This window comes from Astatotilapia calliptera, chromosome 7, assembly GCF_900246225.1.
Source record: "Astatotilapia calliptera chromosome 7, fAstCal1.2, whole genome shotgun sequence".
NCBI lineage: Eukaryota > Metazoa > Chordata > Actinopteri > Cichliformes > Cichlidae > Astatotilapia > Astatotilapia calliptera.
Window position 1 is genome coordinate 30,858,979 of NC_039308.1, and position 22,874 is coordinate 30,881,852.

Sequence of the window (22,874 nt, forward strand, 5' to 3'; positions counted from 1 at the left end):
TGTTCGTACTGTATTTTGAATAACGATCTCTCTGGTGTTTATCAGACTCTAAATCTGCAACAGAGCTGGATGGCATTCTGCTTGGGTAAGAGTAGATTTCATTACATCAGTTTCAGATGATAACGTCTTTGATTGACCATTATCCCATTTTTTTACATTTATTTTTTTCTTTGCTGATTTGGAAATACTTCAATTTATATTACTAATATTAAGTGGTGTAACTAAATTGTTTCTTAACCATTTATTGACCAAGATTTATACATGGCGTGGTGGACTTATTTTGGCTGTCAAATAAAACACAGTAACCATTTGAATTTTCTTAAAAGCCCCCAAAATGGTTGAGAAGTACAGTAATGTGAGTGCACATGGTAACATCTAGGCAGATATCCCCATAAATCTCTTCTACTCTTCTTTATGAAATCACTGGAATTTTTTTCTTTTCAGCACAAACGGTAATGGAGTTATGATCATTTAAAAGTGCCTTTAAAAATAGGCCCACCAGCGGGCCCATGGTAAATAAAGGGTTAATTTAGCACTAAATGCATTTAGGTGTACCATGCAAGAATAATGCACGTTACATAAGACTGATGAATTATCAGGTCTCAACAGTTTTCTTATTTTTATTCTGTATGAAGATGAAATTGAGCAGCAGAGGCCAGGAACATTATGAAACACTGCAGTTTGCTTTGAGGAACAGTCCAAACAGTGGGAATGTAATTTCCCATGAACAAATCACACCATAAAAATTGCTTTCCAGAAACCTTAATAACAAATTTGAGATTTTCGTGATGGCAAAAAGATGTAATGGAGAGTTGATTGCGTGGAATATGAACAGTGCTTGTTGTTGCATACTGTTTTGTTTTCAAATTCCATTCCTGTAGTAACTATTTTGTTTTTTTTTATATATTTCTTTGTTCTATATAAACTAAAAATCAGAATACTTGAAAATAACACCTGTCTGCTTCCTAATATTGTCTTTCTTTTAATATTAGACAAAGTTCACCAGAGTAAAACTAAAATTCAGTTTTTAAATTGTGAATGTGTTTATTAAGGAAAAAAAATCTATCCAAACCTACCTGGAAAAAGTATTTGTACCCAACATCAAGTTGTGCCACCCTTGGCAGCAAGAACTGCAGTTAAGCATTTCTGCTAACTGGCGATGAGTGTGTAACACCACTGTGGAGGAATTTTAGTTCAGTCACGTTGGAGTTTTTGCAAGCATAAATGACCTGTTTAATGTAATACCAAAGCAACTCAGTCAAATTTAAGTCCAAAGTTGGACTAAGCCACTTGAAAATCTTTTTTTTTTTTTTTATTGAGCCAGTCAGAGGTGGATTGTTCTATTGTGTAACCCAGGTGCACTGAAGGGAACAAACAGAAGGCTGGACGTTCTCCCTCTGGATTTGGTGGTAGAAACATAAATTCTGCTCTCTATAAATTACAGCAAACTGTCCAGATCCTGAAGCAGCAAAGAAGCTGCAGACTATCACACTACCTCTACCATGTTTGATTTTGTGTTTGTAGTTCTTTTTATAAAATGCTGTTAGTTTCACACCAGATTAACAAATAGTTGCACTTTGGTGTTGTCTATCCACAGAATAATTTCCCCAAAGTCTTGGTGATTGAAATGTGTTTTGGCAAATGTAAAGCGAGCCTTTTGTGTTCTTTTTGTTCAGCAGTGGTTTTCCTCTTGGAACTCTCTCCCATTAATGCCATTTTTGCCCAGTCTCTTTCTTACTCAATCATGGACGCTGACTTTAATTGAAGCAAGTGAGGTCTGCAGTTCTGTGATACTCTTTAGGCCTCCTGTCTGACTCAGGAGGTAGCGCAGGTTACCTACTAACTAAAAAGTTGGTGGGACTATATAAGAACCAGTCTATTTACCATTTCTAGAAAGGTTCACTACTGTTCCAAGTTTTCCTTATTTGTGGATAAAGGCTCTCATTGAAGTTCTCTGGGGTCCCAAAACGTCAGTGGCATCAGTGTTTTGCTTGAGCTTTGCATCTTGGCTTTTTTTCTGTCTCCTGGGTTCTTGAGGGTTTTTTTTCCCACAAAAAAAAAAAAAATCTTACAAAGCTTAAAAAAAACCCTTCAGAGTGGATGGGAAATGCTTATAACATTGTCAGGAAACAGCTAACAGCGAAAGAAAGCTGCCTAAAACATTAGCTCTACTTCCATCTGACCGTCCAGCTGCTTTGCAAAACTGGCACAAGCCCAGTGCTGCCCGCTTTGAACAGCTGGTGCTTGCACCAGATTACACTCATCAAATCTCAGTGCAACTTTCAACATACATCAGAATGACAGCATATATGGAGTTGGGAAGGTTTGTGTGAGATGTCTGTGGGAGCAAAGAAAAGCTTTCTGGCAGAAAAAAAAATGTGCAAAGTATACCTGTGGCTCAGTTATTGAACTCACCAGTAGATGGCCATCATGTGCCATCTTAATCTTTATTCTTTTTTTTTTTCTTGCTTTTGATTTTACAGTGTTCGTCTGTTTCCTATGCATTTTTTCATCATTCGTCAGTACAGTTTGCCATTTCATACAAGAACGTTTATCTGATTTGTAAAAATCAGAAAACCACTAAAAATTATTTAAAAGAATGCAGATCCCTTTTTGTAAAAAAAAAAAAAAAAAAAAAGTCACGTTCTTCAGTTGTGTAGTGCTGGAGAGGTTTGTGAGGCCATTCATCATTTACCCTTTTCTTTTTTTCCTCTCTCTCTGCCACACCAGCCTGCTGTCTTTGCAGTGTGCATGTTGCTGGGTGATGTGATCTTTGTGACCTGCATTCCTGTCATGCCACATGCAGCAACCCTCTGCAACCTCAGGGCATGATTGATCAATGCCACAGCTCCAGTGACAACTAGTCATTTCTGCCACTTCTGGCCATCACTCAGTGCATGAATATAGTGTTAAGAAGACCACACACGTGCATCTCTACAAACACATCGCACAGTTCGTTTGATTAATGGTTGTCTTGTTTTCTTTTTTTCTTTCCCTACCCTTCTTCTTTTTATCACCTTGTAGAAAACCCAGTAGAAATTAATACAAGTGAATGATTGTGGTTTCATGTCAATGTCAGTTTGAATGAACTTTACAGATTGAGCTTCATATGCATCCACTTTTGTTTGGTAAACGATTTATGCTAATGTGACATATACCATAATTGCAAATTAGCAGATGATGTTCTTATACTGTGAGCCTCTTTTTTGTAATATATCTTCAATTTGTAACAAACTTTATGCTTCTAGTTAATCTATTCAAAACCATTACTTACCCAGCAAAATATTTTGCCGAGCATGATATTTTTGCAGTATTGCACTGCATTAAACTCACACGCCATGTATTATCTTGCACTATATCGTTGTCCTTTCTATCATGATAAGCATGATGGTGCTAAGGTTCACGTGCCTTACTCGAAGGTACTCCAGTAGCACCTGTGCAAGGAGAAGGCCTGTTCTGTTATTACACAGACATCAAGCTTGTTTGTGGCATTTTTAGATTACTGCAACTTTAGCTAGCACGTGCATCCACTTTATGATTTTTTTTATATCCTGCATGTGCTTTTCTTAAATGTTATGTTGTGAAATGCATGGGGAACACCACACAAAAAAAGAAAAAGCCATAACTGGATGTTCCATTAGGTTTCACTGAAATGTGCTGACCTTTATTTATCTGTCTGGATGGGATTTTAGATATGTTCTTTTCTTCTATCTCTGTAAAAGATCACATATTGCCATAAGTGAACTTTAAGAAGTAAAACTGAAAAAATCCTCCAAAATTAAGTCATTTTTTCTTCTTCTCAGAATCAATCCCAGGACTCCATTTGTCTTGCTTTTTTTCTCTCTCTCAGGAATTTGAGAGAGCATAGCAACACTATCCTCCACATAAAAAATGCCCTGCTTAAAGATTTATAGGCCATATTTTAGGCTGATGGAACTGTTCAAACAGTCCTTAAAGGTTAAGTGATCTCATGGCTCAGAACCCAAAGGCCAAACTCAAAGACCATTTGTGCATCACAGAATTAATTTTACGAAGGATATTTTCAGTGTCCAGTTTTGTTGCTCATATATTTTTATATGGACTGTGTTGCATACAAGATTACAAAGCTTTGTCTGGGCCAAGTAAGATGGGGGGCAAACTACTAAATGCAGATCTGATATAATGGTATCGTTTGAAGCAAAGTGTTTCACATTAACACTCAGTCTTATATTTTTTTCTGCTGATGCTTCTTGCAGATAGGAAGTACATCAAAGAAAGTGCTTTTAAGATCAGAAAACCACAAAGTATGAAATCTCCAAATGTCCACTGAGTACATATATTTGCTCTTTAGAAAGAGCATCTTTACAGAGCCTTTTCTCGCTCCAAAAAGGCACAGTACTACTGAGGCTTATCCTCCACATAGTCCATCTTGCCTGCCTTTCCATATCAGTGCAAAGTCTGCAACCAGAAGGAGATGTTTCTCTATGTAGTTGTGAAAGATGTTCAATTAATTCACTATTAATCAAACACTGATGTCTCAAGCAGGATAGCTGTTCCCATGGGGATGGCAAAACTTGTGATGCATTATTTTATTAGAAATGCGGTCTGCACATACACTGTATATAGAAGATGTAGAAGAATGTGTGCCTTGAGCTCATATATCCTGTTGCAAAAGAGCCGTTCCACTCATTTGATCTAGCAAAAAGATATTTGATCTATACATGATGTCTTCCTGAAGTTCACAGTTGTGGTCAGAAGCTTACTTACACTCATCATGGGCATGAATGTCATTGTAATTTGGGATTTTTAACAGATTCTTAACTGTTCTTTATCCAGGGCGGAATAGCTGTACAGCACTACATCTTTAATTACTTAAAAAAAAAAAAAAAAAAAAAACAGGAACTGGGTAAACAGTTTGTATTACCACTTTGCCAAAATCTGGAAGAAGTCCCAAACTGTAACACTCAGATGAGAGGAAATTGGTTAGGATCTTCAGTAACAAATTAGGGATCGTAAAAGTGCGATGTGATGAACTGGAAACTACTGGAACACCAGCAACAGTGTCCAGAGTCAAGCAAGTTCTACAGTGCTATAGACTAAGAAGATGGTGACCAAGAAAGAAGTCCTTATTCTTAAATCAACACCTTAAAGCTTGATTGAAATTTGCAGCTGCCCACATAGACCAACTAAATGCCTTCTGGATAACATTTTTATGATCAGACAAGACAAAGATTGAGCTATTTGGCCACAGTGTCAAGAGGTGAAGCTTTCAAATCTAAGAACAATGTAACAGCTGTCAAGCATGGTGGTGATAGCGTCCTCCTTTGGTGCTGTTTTAATGCCGTTGGTAATGGTACAATACAGCAAGTGAATGGAATAATGAAAGAAGAATACCTTTTTCAACTTTAATTAAAGCAACAATAAGACAACAATTCCAAACACACATCAGAACTGGTTTTGTAATGGATGAAGCAGGATAACACTAAACTTCTGGCATGTCCTTCCTAAAGGCCTGACCTCAACCCCCTGAAAATTTAAATTAACTTTACCAATTCAGCCAAGATGAGTGGTCAAATGTCCAGCCACAGTTATGCCACAAACTTGTTCATGGTAACCAAAACCATCTGGCTAAGGTGCAGCTTGCTGAGCCTGTATGTATACTTTTGAAGTCCAACATACATTTAAACTTATACACTCAGTTTTTTTCATAAAAGATATATGCTGTGCAACTATTCTGTTTTAGAAAAATAACAGTTCAAAGAAATTAGTAAAAGCAAAAATTACCATGACATTCATGCTTATGATGAGTATCAAAACCTTTGACGACAGTTATATATTTTCATGTCATGGAACATCTTGCAAAACAAATATATACAAACATTTTGTTATTCAAAGATTGTAATGAAATACAGTACAAGGCAGTTTAGTGCGGGCAACAATGGCTCATTTTCAGGACTTTGGTAAAGTTTGCAGTAATGATCTATGGTTGCTGTTTCAGAGCAGCTGTGGTGTTCATGGTCAACGTAACGGGGTAACAGTTATAAATTACCAATTTTAAACTGGTGATTTACTCACTGAATTCTATGGATACACTAGCTTTATACAGTGTAGGGGTTATAATTTTGTTAAATTCAGCTGTCTGAATGCACGATGAGCAGTAAATCTCAGAGCAGTACCAGCATAGCCTGAACAGAAAGAAAAGTCTACTGGATTACACAGGAGAAATTATTATAACTTATGTCTAATTAATTCTTTTCCACACACTACACTGCTACACCCGATCGTAGGGTCCTCCACATGCTAAACCTCACTTCAAGGTTCAGTTAGGTTTGCACATTTTTATTCTCTCACTACATTTCAGAGCCTCTACTTTTTCACTTTTACTTAAGAGTAAAGAAGTTGAATCAGTACTGCCAGATTATTTTTCACACAAATATCTGTACTTCTACCTGTACTTAAGTGACAAATGTTTATATTTTTGCTATTCCTAGACTTCATTAACCAATAAGTGATGGCTCTGTGGATATGTCCATGTTTTTTGATACAGTCTATGGAGCTGCAGCTACCATGGGAATGTTTGATATCTCCATTAATCTGTGAACAGTCAAAGCCCTTGTGTCACTTTATGAGGTAAACATGGCTGCAGATGGAAGAAAGGTGAAGCTTATAAAGTCCTTACTCTTCAGTGACAGGGAGCTAGATGACAAGAAGTGTGTGAGATGGTGGGTTTCTGTGAAAAATTCTGTTTAGCTGCTCTTTGTTAGTATAAATTCTGTCCATGTCAGCCTTTACTGCTTTCAGGGCACCATGGATAGTACAGTGGGAGAATACTATGAGAATTCACTACCTTCTCCAAATTCTTAAACAAACAGGAAAAACATAATTTGTTCTGGTGGTACATTTCCAGTGCCTTAAACTGCTCACTTGCACAGAATTTGCTATATAAAAAAAAAAAAGAAGTCATCTCAAGCCTTCTGAAAACCAAAGCCATCCCCGGTTTCTATATGGGTGATTTAAGATCGTATGGGCCAGCAGCTGTGCAATCTTTAAAATCTTTCAATTTCAAAAGAAGCACCGGAAATCAGGTTTTGCTCTACTTCTCTCATATATGCCCAGAGGCAAACTGGGTAAATGTGCTATGTCCCTGTGGGAATGTGGAGGTGGGAAGATGCAATGATGACTGAGCTGATAAAGTAATGAGACATGACAAAGGGGGTTTAACAAGAAACAGGTGGCATATTGAGGTTGGTGACAATTAAGAGATTAATTGACCAACTGTGATTATTTTATTAACAGAAGATGACATTGGGGAACATTCCGGTAGAGTGGGAGGATATGGAAATGAGAAAGGTAGCTGCCCAATTAAAGAAAGGAGCAAAATCAAACCCAAAATATATATCAAATGACAAATCATAGCCAAAACATTGTTGTTGGTTTTTTTATTTCTGTGAAACAATAAAATATATTGACGTGATAGTACATGACTGAATTGCTAACTTAAACATGCATGACCATATTTTGCATTTGCTTTGACTCCATCAGTTCTTGAGGGGGGAACATCTGTCTCTTTGCCAGGTTAAATGTTTACTATGCACACAAACTGCTGTCTTTCTTTCCTGTTGGTGAGAAAAGCTGCCCACTGTGTCTGGAAACAGAACCGATGAGATTGGTTAGTAGCAAGCATGTCGTCTCATTTTATGGAGGTGAGGCCATCAGTCTTTGTAAAACTGAGGAAAGCCATATCCACCAGCAAATCAGTTTTTGTCTGTCGACTGTGGAAAGTTATGGAACGGTTAGCCAACATGCATGCTACCAGGATCCTGAAACTGGAGTACTCAAAATTTAATTTGCTGTCTTTGTTTACATCTGTGCTGGATTTTAAATACAATGTTCAGAATCTGGTCGTTTCGAAGTACTGTGAACTCCTTTTAAAACACATTTTATTGCATTCCCAGAAACAACAGGTAACCCATTACTGAACAAGTTATGACAAGCCAACTGCATTTTTCAGCCTTGAGCATTTGCAATCATGGTAAATGTGGTTTGTAGTGGTAGGTGTGTGGGTTTTTATAAAGAAATTGTTTAACTTTAAACTAATCCGCCGTTTTTGTTTTATAGAATCAGAAGTCGCCCTTTTACAAACTGCTAGATGTTGTTTGAGGATGACTGTAGACTGGCTAATGGAATAATAAAAAAAAAAAAAAAGCAAAACTGCATTGTATGAAATTGATTCTTCTTTTGATCATAGACACACAGTCACCAAAAATCAGCATTTTTAATAAACCAAACAGACGTTTTTAATGGTTTCTCCTGACATTTACTCAGAAACTACTTCATAACTTCATAACATAAGATCATATTAGCCAACTGACATATTATTTAAATTGAAGAATAATGTTAATATGCACACACTAACACTCTTGTGCAGCAAATTAGAGATAATTACAGTCTCTTGCTTTTTTAGGAGTATGTTTTCTTCTTCAGTTACACAGACACTGAGTTTCTGTCTTGCAAAGTGTCAAATACCACAGAATTACTGCATCAGAATATCATCAGTGTGCTATTGTGAGGTAATGTGTGATTCCCACCTCTAGTGGATACTGACAATAATCCAGCAAATACATTTTTCCCTTAATTACATTAATTTACTAAAGTACATAACCCGAGCTCATCCGCTTTTCATGATGAAGTGTTCTTAGGCAGTGAACACTAAAAAATGTCTCCAATGTGTGTCAAGCTGAATGACACTGTATGCATGCAATAAAACAGGACTTTCTGGAAGGATGACGGTGGCTTGTAGCGTAGGTGCTTTCAATGTCTGCTATAACTAGAGGAGCATTAAACCACATACAATCCATTTACCATTTAGTTAGTTATTAGTTCCCAAATCAAGGTGTGATAACAACTTAATTTTATACCAAATTTTACACAATTTAACACCAAAATTTCTCATCCGTGGGATAATAAAGGTTTATTCTATTCTATTAGCTCCCTAGAGTGAGTGCAAACTTCCTTACCAAAAGTTTACATATTATTTCCTCTTTGACCTCTAACCCCTCTCAGTTACTGTTTAGATTCTGTGGAGGCGTGGGGAAGCAAAAGAGCTTGCGTCTTTGTTTATCTTTATTTCACTATAAAACAACTTGTAGATTTAATTGCTACTTAAACATGTAAAGGCATTAAGTGCTTTTGGCTTGAGAAGTGGGTAAATGCTGTCTGAAAACCTCTGACCTAATTGTCTATAAAAATGGCTCCACCACAAAAGCCTGCTTTGGTACTGCTTTTGTTCATGCATCGCTATTCACAGTCTAAAAATGTAGCCAATACCACCAGCCACAGGAACTAAGCAAGAGAGTGAGAGACCCCACTACTATGGACATAAATATACATTTTTATGCCTAGTTCCCTTAAAGTGTAACCCTTTCCCAGGCAGGGTAGTCATGTCCCTTTGTTTTCTTCTTGTAAAAACAGTTTTCTGGATCACTCTTAGTCTGCCCCCTCACCCTAGACTACTCTGTCTTAGAAGACCCTCCCAAATTGCTCCTGACAATAAAGGAAACAGTTGATGTGGTTCCGGCAATTGACCAAGATGCTGAAACCATATGGGAACCGCTAGGATGTCTCCTGGGTGAGGTGTTTTGGGCATGTCCTACCAGGAGAAGGCTCCATGGCAGACCCATATCTCTCAGCTGGCTTGAGAACCCTACTATGTTCCTCCAGTATGAACTCAGGAAGGTGGCCAGAGAGAGGGAGGTGTGGGCTTCTCTGCATAAACTCGTTCTACCCTGACCCAAACCCAGATGGATGTATTATTATTGTGTACTTGTGTGGAAGGACTGCATTGAATAATCGGCCCAACAACATGAAAATAAGCTCCAAAAGGACTTTTGTGTGAGACATTTAGTGACAATACATTTTGTTTAGGTGAAAATTAAATGTACTCATTATTTTCATGTTACTTTTACTCCAACTGTAACACTTTAACTATGTTCGGAAGCATTCATGTAACAAAGTGTTTTGCAGATTACCTCTGTGGTGGCCATCTTGTTTTCCCAGTAAAGAGGAGGCTTGCCTCAATTGCAGCTCTTTTATAGGCCAGTCTGTATTGAGAAGGCGTGGTCTTTAGAGTATTTAAAGGGAGCAGGAAATGGATTGGGGGCCTTTTTGGGAAGTTGTTGTCTGTATGTGCATGATGTTGGCAAGAGACAATAAAACAATTACTTCAGTTAAGATAGAGTGAAGTCTGATGTTTCTCTCACCGCTCCTCTCTGCGTAACAAACTAATGGAATATTTGTAAGAAGTCTTTTCAGAGACACAAAGAGTTTTTGGAAAGAGTCCACCTCTGTGTGGGCTCTGTGTTACTGTTATAAAGAATAAAAGTGTTCAGATTGTAAGACTCAAACATAAATCGCCTAGATTTGGATTAGAACAAATTAAAAGTTATAGCATTAGTCATGTTGCTTTTCATTCTTACTCTGGTGAGGGATCAGAATTAATAAAAAAAATGTAGTGTTCAGAAATGAAGGATGTCAACATCTGAACAGTAACTGAAAATTCAAACCTCTAGGTTACCAGTGATCTGCTCAAGACTCTCGACTTACAGTACAACTAGCAGGCATATTCAGAATAACACGGAAAGCTTCTGCAAACATAAGAATTGTCTGTCTATCTATCTATCTATCTATCTATCTATCTATCTATCTATCTATCTATATCTATATATATACACATATATATACATATACACACACACACACACACATATATATATAGATATATATCTATATATCTATATATATATATATATATATATACACATATATATATATATATCCCCTTTATGCCAATGGCCCTTGCAGTGTGCGCTTCACCCATCAGAGGGCGCATCTTAACGCTTAGTTTAAAAATACTCCCTGAAACCCAAATTCTTTTAAGAGTGGAGCCGCTAAAGCAAACTACCCGACTTTTAACTTTACGTGTCTTAATCAGCACATAGGGGCAAGTTCAAACTCCTGGGCCAATACCGAGCCTGAAGCCTGGTCTCCTTTCAGATTTGAACAGCTACGATCGGTAGCTGGGATCTCTAAACATCTCTGTCCGAGAGGGAAACACGGAGAGGGAGACGTGAGAGCAAGGACGTGAGCGGAAGGGAGGCAAAAATCAGAGAAAACCTAAGCTGGACACACTGATAGCGCTGTTTTTTTGGCGTGCGTAAAGGCGCGAGGCGAAGTTGCATTTACAGGATACATGTAAACACAGATGTCCCCCTTTTTTGTTTCCCAGACTGGACATGTTTCCGCTGCTGGAGAGCGACGTTTAGACAGTTGTGAAAAGAGATTGAACCAAGGGTTGTAGAGAGTCTGGTCTGTTATCCCTTTCTTTTTATCTTTCGCTTTTGGGACTGAGTGGAAGTCCTTGTTTTTACGCTTAGAGTACTAAGGAAACGATAAATGCAAATGCGAAGGGTGACTCCGTGCTTTTATTCATCGTCTACAGAGACTTGAAAAGCCGCTTTCCCCACATTGCACAGCAGCCCGTGGTGTTTGGTTCACTGAAATGTGAAACACTAGTGAAGTCGATACATGACAAACTGCTGTATCCAGCTGGTTTGTTTGTCTCTGTTGTAAACATTTTACGCTCTTTGGATTATATGTGTTGAGTAGGAAACTTTTTAAGAATGAAGAGGAGAAAATTCACGTAGCTCGTCTCCGTTTTCTGCTTACATCGTCGCTGTTTGCCGAAGTGGATCCCTGTTATTATTTTAGTCATTTCCGAGCCTTCACGTTGAGGAGAAAGGGGAGCTGACATGCGCCTGGACATGGGGATATAGTGAGCTGACCTACTGCGAATAATACAAAGTTGCGAAATTGCCTGATTTGCGTACATAGTGAATAATCAAGACACCCGGAGCCGGTGGGAAATCAACCATAGTGCCTGCTCGTGCGCCGTGAAACAACGCTTTTCTGCTCGCACTGAGCCAGTTCGAGAACCAGGTTATTTTGCGAGGAGAGACTTCGGAGAAAGATATGGAGGAGTGGAGACAATGCGGACGGTGGTTGATAGACTGCAAGGTCCTGCCCCCGAACCACCGGGTTGTGTGGCCCTCGTCGGCCGTCTTCGACTTGGCACAGGCCCTGCGTGATGGGGTGTTGTTGTGCCAGATGTTGCACAATCTCTCCCCAGGATCAGTGGACCTGAAGGAGATCAATTTCAGACCCCAGATGTCACAGGTGAGTCCGCCTCGGTATACATTTTAAACGACCAAGTGGTGGCTTTGATTTACACGCCCCCCGGGCAAACTTTTATATGCACTACGCTGCTACACATCCACACCCTGGGATTCCCTGGGTAGCCACTTCCCACTGAGATGTTCCACGATTTTCCTTGATTGTTTGGAAAGCTTTTTTTGTACATTTCTCTGCCTGTATTTCCCCAGCTGATCCAGAGATTCCTTCCTGTCACAACAAGCCCATTCCTTGGCGCAGTAAAAAAATTCTATCAGTGTATCTGTGATAATACAGCAGTTAAACACATACTGTGGTGGGCTCTGTGTGTTAAAACATGCAAGCTTCATTTAGTTTTTCCCAGGTGGAGAAAATAATGCAATTATGCCCACTAACACCTTATTCTGGAGGTGTCACACCTGGATCCATGTGGTGATATAGGCCTCAAGGTTGATGATGAGCTGTTCTGCTGGTGGCTCCAGGAGCACTTAAAAGCCAATTCCGTTCATTTCTTTTTTTCCCCCTAAAAAGGTTAAACATTTATCTACCCAGTATTTTATTTCTGCTCATGCAAGTATCAGCCCCCCCTCCCAATGAAATTGACATACAGTTGGCAGCTAGAGCATCTTCACATTCACTTCCAAGGGTGCTAATTGGGTGTTATCTAGACAGTCTAACTCTGTGCAGAAGTGAGCAAAGATAATAAGCTTCTTAGGGAAGAGAAAATCGAGGACACTAAATAAAGTAAAAGGAACGTTATGGAACGTTAGAGTGATGCTCTTCCATGGTTGATGATTTAGTATACACCATTTGTCTGGTGGTAGCAGTTTTAAAAGGATGCTGCACTATTTGCTTTTAAATTTTTACCTGTCTCAAGTTGAAGGGAAATGGCAAACTGGAAGAGACTCAAAGAGAAGTATCCCCGTGTGTATGTAATTAAACTCAAACGAAACCCAAGATTTCATGGCAATGAGATTAGAGGTTTGAACTGTAGCTATTGCACGCCTCTGCTTCTGTAAAGCTCCCTCTGCACTTCAGCTCATTCATGTTTCCAAAGCCAATAAGAGGAAGTGTCGGGTGCCACAGGAAGTTTACATGACCACGGTGGTGGAGTAGAAGTGCTCTGTGGCAAACATGTCTATTGACTTTTATTCACCCTGATGTCTGCACTGAAATACCACACAGCCTCCGCTGCACATGGTGAAGAAGTCTTGGCACTGGCACTGTGACATATTTAGATTATTCTTATTGTCATACCTGCGGGCTTTAATAGCTGTGTTAGGAAGCGATTCCTCACTGACAGCAAATTTGTCTGATATGCTTGGCACACCTTCTGTGACCTCTTTCTGTCATAATAATGTGTGAATGTGTGTGTGGGTCTACTGTCTGTCTGTCTGCTTTTTTTGCTCTGTCTGTGTTGGGTGCTGTTTTCTAGTAAACACTCCTTTCTTTGTCCTTGATTAATCAGGAAAAGATAATTTGGTTAGCCAGATCAACAAGGAATTCATTTGCAAGTGTGTATGTGTATGTGTGTATTTTTCAAACGGAGCAAAAATGCCACTTTTGTCTCTGTTTCACGCTTATCAAATGGGATCATTTGCAACTGTTGAACAAAACAAGAATGTCATGTAAGATTCTGCGCGTTGTGGTGGACATTTTAAGCTATTTGTCTTCCATTTAAGACAATAAACACTTAACAGAAGAAAGAATTACATATTAATCAATGAAAGTAAATGCTAGTGGCATCGCTATCCATCCCCCTCTCTTTGCCTGGTAACCAACAGCGGCCTTAACTTATCACCTCCAGAAGCTACTGGGTTCAATGATTACAAGGGCGAGAGAGAGAGAGACTTGGATGGCATGCTTTGATCCGCCCACTAATCCCGAGCTCCCAGTACCACTGAGTGAATCTGCAGCGAGGGTGAAAGTGGTGTCCTCGGTGACAAATTGGGTTAAACAAAATCCTGGCAGCAGAACAGTAGTATGTGATTTATGATAAGGAAAAGGTCAAAGCTCACGTGCTTTAAAACCGAGAACACACAGTTAGTGGCTTAACCAAATGAAGAGGAGCTGAAGCAGAGCAATTATATTGTTTGCTCAGTACAAAATTTCTCTTGTATCCAGTGGATAAACTTTAGCGGTGATTGATAGGTTTGAAATTGAGTTTTGTCTGTGAATATAACTAGTTTCTAACATTTAGTTAAGACGCCCTCAACACATGGTAGTAGGTGTAGAGCCGATGCATCGTAAAGGTGGTTTATGGCGAAAGAAGAACATAAAGACACAAAGTATGTGTTTCTCCTTTTTCTATTGATCCATTACTTCTACTGCTAACAGAGCCTAATCACAATAATGCTTTTCAAGTTTGGCATTGATCCCAGTTTGTGGTCTTGGTGCTTTTGTGCATTCTGCAGACATCAAAGAGAATTCCTGGTAGAAACACGATGGTCATAATTTTTTCACAAAACACGGCATGTCGACAGTTAATGAATTTGCAATTGAAATTCCACTCAGTGTGCTTTTCTACCTTGTATGTTATGACTTGATGATGCTTTCATGGTCTTAAGATGAAAATTTTGAAGTTTCCTGAACGTGTGTTTCATTTGACCCACTTGTACAGTGCTCTGCAAAAGTCTTGAGCCACCCCTCATTTCTTACATATTTTGCTAGTAAAATGGGAAACAGGTGCAGTGATGTGTTGAAACATGTGAAGTATATAAGGCAAAAACAGAGACCTGTTGCCACTGATTTTCTTTATTATTATTCCAATAAAGAAATTGGCTTACTTCAGCCTTTTTTTTTCCTGCTTCCCTTTTTAAAGATTAGTTTCTTGACACCCGTCCTTCCATTGAAAACGTTTCTGATGATGAACACTGGATCAATCGAAGGGGCAGATATATTTCTCAGGTCCTGTGTCTTTGATGGATTTTGTTTTCTTAAGGCGGTAACTTTCAGACTTTACTGCAGCAGATACTTGATCTTTTATCCTCTTCATCTTTTGCCTACGTTCCTCAATTTTTTTTAAGGCCACATTGCGCGCTAAGATGTGCCAGGTTTTCAGCGAATAGCTCTGGGGGAGTCACCTTATTGGTGCAAAAATGACATCAAACCTATTATCTTTGGTATTTTTCAGAAATTCAACTAAAGAAGTGGGAACAAATGATGTGTTTTTGCAACATGTTGCTAATAGCAAAGACCAAAGACAAAATTTGAAATTGGTTTTTTTTGCTAGCTTGTAGGCGCAACACTGTTTCACCCCTTGTGTTAGGTACCTCTTTATGTTTATTTTATTCATTCATTATTCAGTGACTGAGTGGCTTAACAAACAAAAACACATTCCTATGAAAATGGTTAGGTACAAGGGCTGGACTGAAAATGAATGAAAAAGCAGCCAATGTTCAAAGATAAACTTTAAAAGACCTTCAGAAATCCTGGAGCGCTTTTGCTCACGACAACTACAAAGTTAGAAGAAAGTCTGAGTCCTTGGAAGCAAAACATAAAGAAAGACGGGATGGCTCAAGAGTTTTTCACAGTAAGGCACATGGGATGCCAGCTCATGGCTGTGTGTCAGACAGTAGTCACTGGTTTCTAGATTACGCTTCTGCAAATTCCATCTTTTGCTCTTGACAGAGCGGTGTATGTAAGCCCGGACCCTTTGAGCATGCTGAAATGGCAGCTTTCATCTTCAACTCACAGATCTACAAATTTTGTATAGTTCTTAATTATATATTCTGGTAATAGGCAACAGGATGAGCTTTACAACGTAAACATTATAAATAAATAAATAAAAAACTCTCAGTAATAAAATCACTTGCTATATTATTGTATATTTTTGTGCTCACAATAAGCTGCCAAAAACTGGACAAGCCCTCTTTTCTCCCAGCTGAAAGCTAGCTGTTTTCTTAAAACAAAAATGGTGCACTTGTGCTAACTTAATCGATAACATACAGGACCAAATACACACTCGGAAACTAATTTGTCACTGTCCATTTTGATTCCTAGTGTATGTGGTTAAACATCATGGCACTAACCTCATTAATATTTCTGTTATCAGATTTGCAATTATAGAGTTACATACCAAAAGAGAGCATGACCAAGGGGGATTAAATATTGTTTGATTTTGTCTTTCTTCCCCTTTGTGGACAGGAGAGGAGGTGGAGTAGTTCTTAAAAGGAAACTGTGAAACTGACCTTCATTTATGTGGTCAAATGAATTCCTAATTGTGTTTTTCAGCATTTGTTTGCCTTTACCTCAAGGTTGTAAACGGGTGGCTAATGAGCGCTGGTGTCTGTAGATGCTTCAGAGCTCAAAGTGTACTTATTCAGAATCCAATGCCTCAGGCGGTGTCTGAAAGACGAGACTGAGCCTTTTGAGTGTTCTGCAGTTCTCTCTTCACTTCTTATTTTCTTTTGTTTTTTGTTAGTTGTGAATGCCTATGGGATGAGCAGGTGGATATATGTGTGTGTGTGTGTGTGTGTATGTGTGTGTTTGCTGTGCTTTTGTTTCCTTGTGTGACCGTGCACTTGTTTATTATGTTTGTAAGTATGTTACAGTACCTGTGTTCAGACTCAATCAGTATTGAAGCTGGGGAGCCTGCAGAGCTGCACTGAAGTTTCTCAGTACTCTGCAGGGCTCCAGATCCCACACAGAGCCTGCTGCTTCCACTCAACATAATTGAGGTTCTTCCTCTTTGTCCAGCTCCCACCAGAAATATTGGCTGCTGATGGAAAGTAACCGGATCAGATCTGAATTCTTTTTTTTTTTTTTTTTTTTTTTAATTCTGCCATTCCTGCAAACTTGGATTACCATGATATTGGTGTTATGCATCATTCATCCGGTTCTAAAAATCACACTATAGAAAACTGACTGAAATGTTTTTGCTGCTAGGATTAGAAATAACTATAAATAACAGACACAGGGATAACAGCTGATGTGGAAAACGTGTTAGTTGCCTAGCATTTATTTGTTTTTCTCGCCACTTGACAAATTGTATTTTCATTCACCTTGTAGGTCCTGTTTTGTCTCTATCAGCTCTTTGGAAAGTATGTGGCTAGCTTTGTGAACTTTCTTTTTCTAGATGCTGTTTGATGCTAACTAGGTAGACTTGGGGTAAACAACAAGAGGTTTGTGGTATAAAGACATCCTTTTGTTTTTTTTTAAGGGGCTCACAGACTGATGCCGGCCAATGAAATTTCATACAAATAAGAGGATTCAAAGCCACTTTTCATTGAGAAAAAAACAGCTTCTATGCTGTGTTAAACAGTTGCACGCAGGACTTTACAGTTGGATCTTCAGCTTCAGACTAGGGCTGCCACGATTAGTCGACTAGTCACGATTACGTCGACTATCAAAATCGTCGACGACTGATTTAATAGTCGACGCGTCGTTTGAAGCTTTGTAAGATCACAAAAGACGCAGGAATGAGTAGTAGGATTTAAGAGTGTAATAACGGACTGAAACAGAAGATGGCAGCACTGCATGTACAAGGACGCCAGCTGCCGTTAAACCCCGAAGAAGAAGAAGCTGTGTCCCAGAATTCATAGCGCAGCCCAGCGCAGTTTCCAACAATGGCGGCAGCTAGTTAGTTTTAATGTTACTCTTATTATTCTTTCTGGGTCACAAAATAAACGTTTAACATATTTTCAGGCGAGAATGTAGCTGTGTAAACCTCAAATATCTGCTCAGTTTATCAAGACACCACATCTGTCATTCTTTTTCTGTGCTCCTTCTCTGTGACATGGCAAAACCTGGACAGCTGCATTGAAATCCCTAATCAAACCCTGCTTCATTTTGTCTTCATCAGTCATGTGATTACAGTATACATTCATTGTTCACTGTAGGTCAAACTTACAACACTTATTGCCCTGTCTCAGATCTGCGTGGTTAAAAATGAGATCAACGGGAGTGTATGAACCAAACAGCATGTTAAATGTCAGTGCACTTTCTACTCTGAAATCTCTGTTTATGGCCAGAGTGGGTAGGGGGGTAGTAACCACTGTAGACACCTATCCACCCACCCTTTTCTCCCTCTGGAGTAATTTAATCTCAGTGTTAGGTCTACTGTTGACCCCATGACCTCAGCGCTCGCCGGATGCAGGTAATACTGCTAATGGAACTCATTAGGGATATGTCTTGGGTTGAACAGCTGAGACTGTGCCCCTGGAAGCTAATGGGATTGACAAGGAGAGAATGGGTCTGGGCCAGTGTATTCTAACCTTTGTGTAAGGTGATCCGACTCCTGAGGTCACAAAATTCCCCTCAAAATTTTAACGTCTGTGTGGGTTGAGCGCTGACATTTGCAGGACTGACCTATAAACAGTATTTTGTTTTTTTTATGTATTTCCTGGAGGGACTGGACGTGCCTTAGTCTTGACCTGTCACAAAACTGGATACAGATTCCAGTGTACTTGTTGTTTTTGTGGAACCTAAATCTTGTTCTTGTTAGTTAAAAATAAAAAAAGTTACAATATCTAGTTCTGATAGGAATGACACAGACACAGTGGTAGCTAACGTCCCAACTTAAACCAGCCCAAACTGGTGCGGCACTAACAAGCTGTAAAGCATTTTACTAACAATTGTTGCTTCTCTTTGATGTACATTAACCTGGCTTTTTTTTTTTCTTTGACTGTCAGGTAATCTTGTGCTGCAGCTGCAGGATATAAAAACAAAACAAAGAAAATAATTACAGTCATTCTTGTTTTTAATTATGTGAACAGATTACCTAAGGGTCACAGAACAGTATTGCTGGCTGAGTAATCATCCTTCGAGTTATCAAGAGTATCACTCCCACAAATATGTCATTAACACTGAAACATTTAAGCCAGTCGTCTACATTTGTTCAGAACAGCGTTGTCTATGGGTCATTTTTCCTCCTTGCCAGTGCCTGTAGTGTCAGAGATAATGTGAATGAAAGATTTGATAAAGGAGTCATTGTGTGAGGAGCTTAACAAATGTGGGCATTTTATCAACCTGAAGTCAGATTAAGAATGGAATCAGTTCCAGGACGTTTTTCTTCGTTTGCAAGTGTAATTCTTCTTCATATACAGTGGGGCAAAAAAGTATTTAGTCAGCCACCGATTGTGCAAGTTCCCCCACCTAAAATGATGACAGAGGTCAGTAATTTGCACCAGAGGTACACTTCAACTGTGAGAGACAGAATGTGAAAAAAAAATCCATGAATCCACATGGTAGGATTTGTAAAGAATTTATTCGTAAATCAGGGTGGAAAATAAGTATTTGGTCAATAACAAAAATACAACTCAATACTTTGTTATTGCCAACAAAGGTTATGTTACAGAGGTCAAACGTTTACTATAGGTCTTTACCAGGTTTGCACACACAGTAGCTGGTATTTTGGCCCATTCCTCCATGCAGATCTTCTCGAGAGCAGTGATGTTTTGGGGCTGTCGCCGAGCAACACGGACTTTCAACTCCCGCCACAGATTTTCTATGGGGTTGAGGTCTGGAGACTGGCTAGGCCACTCCAGGACTTTCAAATGCTTCTTACGGAGCCACTCCTTTGTTGCCCGGGCGGTGTGTTTTGGATCATTGTCATGTTGGAAGACCCAGCCTCGTTTCATCTTCAAAGTTCTCACTGATGGAAGGAGGTTTTGGCTCAAAATCTCACGATACATGGCCCCATTCATTCTGTCCTTAACACGGATCAGTCGTCCTGTCCCCTTGGCAGAAAAACAGCCCCATAGCATGATGTTTCCACCCCCATGCTTCACAGTAGGTATGGTGTTCTTGGGATGCAACTCAGTATTCTTCTTCCTCCAAACACGACGAGTTGAGTTTATACCAAAAAGTTCTACTTTGGTTCCATCTGACCACATGACATTCTCCCAATCCTCTGCTGTATCATCCATGTGCTCTCTGGCAAACTTCAGACGGGCCTGGACATGCACTGGCTTCAGCAGCGGAACACGTCTGGCACTGCGGGATTTGATTCCCTGCCGTTGTAGTGTGTTACTGATGGTGACCTTTGTTACTTTGGTCCCAGCTCTCTGCAGGTCATTCACCAGGTCCCCCCGTGTGGTTCTGGGATCTTTGCTCACCGTTTTCATGATCATTTAGACCCCACGGGATGAGATCTTGCGTGGAGCCCCAGATCGAGGGAGATTATCAGTGGTCTTGTATGTCTTCCATTTTCTGATGATTGCTCCCGCAGTTGATTTTTTCACACCAAGCTGCTTGCCTATTGTAGATTCACTCTTCCCAGTCTGGTGCAGGGCTACAATACTTTTCCTGGTGTCCTTCGAAAGCTCTTTGGTCTTGGCCATGGCGGAGTTTGGAGTCTGACTGTTTGAGGCTGTGGACAGGTGTCTTTTATACAGATGATGGGTTCAAACAGGTGCCATTCATACAGGTAACGAGTGGGGGACAGAAAAGCTTCTTACAGAAGACGTTACAGGTCTGTGAGAGCCAGAGATTTTCCTTGTTTGAGGTGACCAAATACTTATTTTCCACCCTGATTTACGAATAAATTCTTTACAAATCCTACCATGTGAATTCATGGATTTTTTTTTTCACATTCTGTCTCTCACAGTTGAAGTGTACCTCTGGTGCAACTTACTGACCTCTGTCATCATTTTAAGTGGGGGAACTTGCACAATCGGTGGCTGACTAAATACTTTTTTGCCCCACTGTATGTGGCGGTTGAACTCTTGTGGTCACGACCATGTTGTTTTAGTAATATTGCACCACCTGTGGTTTAACAACGGTGATATTAGAACTATAGAAATGTTGTTTAAAACTATGACAATACTTCTGAAAGTATTATATATTTCAGACAATATAGCAGAGTGGACAGCAATAGAGCAATACATTTGTGCATGCTAGGATTATCCCTCATTCTCAGCAAAATAAGTTTTTATTGTTGAGTATTTCCCTGGGCTGCTGTTCTGTAAAGCAGGCATTCACTTGGAAACAGAAGCAACAAATTTAAAAACAAATGGAGACCATTTAAAATTTTGCTGCAGCCCAGCTGTTCCTTTTCAAGTTGGGACAATTTTTTTCTGAGCTAGCAAAGATGTATTGCCTTAAAGTTAATCCATGCGTCAGCTGTACAAACAAAAGCAACTGAATATTGCTAATGGCCCAAAAGGGATTCTTACAGGGCTGACTTAAACAATGCATGACATTTAGCAAATGAAGGGAGCAACTGAGGTACACGAAAATAGTTTACTTTGAAACTACAACCCTTATTGCTTGTTTTAGGTGCCGTTTTTATGATTGAGTGAATAGAAAGGTCAGTGTTTATGGATTTACAAATAATGAAAGTATCTGACAATGGTCAGGTACAAAGATTGGATTGATATAAGTGAAAAAGCAGCCAGTGTGCAGAGACAAACTTTGAAAAACCTCCAGAAAGCCTGGAGAACTATTGATCAAGACCACTTAAAAAATGCAAGAAAGTCTGGCTTCTTGGAGGCAGAATATGAAGAAATGAGAGGTGACCCAAGACATTTGCACAGTACTGGACACAGATGGAAAAAAAAAAACCCTCAATTAGTTTTTTTTTTCTTTGTGAGATAGATTTTTTATTATTTTTCTGAAACATAGCTTAAAGCTAAAAGAACAGTCATACAAAAGGAACACATAAGGTGAGCTTTTCTTCACAGTCATCAATTGGATAACAACTCACTGTATGCTATAGACTCTCATAAATAAATTAATATGAGGCAGTAAAAGCATACAACTTGCAGTGCTGCATGAGAAATAATTCATAGCAGCATAGGAGAGTCATAAATAGGAAAACGGTTAAGTACTTGCATTATTCAGCAGATGAATAAATGCCATAGTAGTTGAGGTCAATATTCATTAGGTGCAAATGAATGGTCACATGTATACACATTGTAAGTGTGTGGGCCTGCTGCTTATGCGGTTGCTGCTTGGCACATCTGCAAGTACTGTGTATAACTGAAGTCACAGCTGTAATAGAATGTGGTAATGAAGCCACTTACAGAACAACGCAAACATTTAAAAGTCACTCCAGGGAATAAACTGACATTAAAATATTTAAATCTAGAGTTAAATATGACTTAACAATAAATAAATATTATCCATCCATCTATCCATCTTTTTCTGTCACTTATCTGTGTTTGGGTCTACCTATTCCAGCTCATCTAGGGCTGGCTTTCCAAGCCATCGAAGAGGTAATCTTTCCAGCATGTCCTAGGTTTGCCTCACTGCCTCCTCCCAGCAGGACATGCCCAAAATACCTCACCCAGGAGGCGTCTAAGAGGCACCCTAGTCATGTCTTCATACCACCTGTCTCCTTTTGATGTGGAGGAGTAGCGGTTTTACTCTGAGTTCCTTCTGAATGTCCAAGCTACTCACCCTATCGCTAAGGGAGAGCCTAGCCATCGTAGCCATCATTGTATATGTGATCTCTTTCTTCCAGTAACTACCTAGAGGTTGTGCCCTAGGTAGAAAGGGTAGGAACATAGGTTCACAGGTAAATTGACAGCTTGGGTTTTATGCTGAGCTCCCTCTTCACAACAACAGATTACACAAATTTGTTTGTTAGTCTTGCAATCCACTCTCCCCTCACTCTCTCACTTTTGAATAACGCCACCAAACTCTTAAATTCCACTGCTTGGGGCAGCACTCAGGCAGGCTGTTCCTCTCAATCACACCCTTCCAGGTCAGTCAGTCATTGCCTATGT

The 22,874-nt window shown here is 39.4% G+C and overlaps 1 protein-coding gene across 14 annotated transcripts in view; it reads left to right on the plus strand.

Annotated features, from left to right (window-relative positions):
* Positions 1–10,853: 10,853 nt before the first annotated feature.
* The window catches only part of vav2 (vav 2 guanine nucleotide exchange factor), a 203,006-nt gene continuing 190,985 nt past the window's right edge, over positions 10,854–22,874 (plus strand). For 10 of the 14 annotated variants that reach the window (XM_026174291.1, XM_026174297.1, XM_026174299.1 and 7 more), the window contains exon 1: positions 10,854–12,210. In XM_026174291.1, coding sequence (XP_026030076.1) covers positions 12,007–12,210 — 204 coding nt within the window. In that variant the 5' untranslated portion in view covers positions 10,854–12,006. The remainder of the gene's footprint in view (positions 12,211–22,874) is intronic. The other 4 variants (XM_026174301.1, XM_026174302.1, XM_026174305.1 and 1 more) reach the window with 1 other exon arrangement.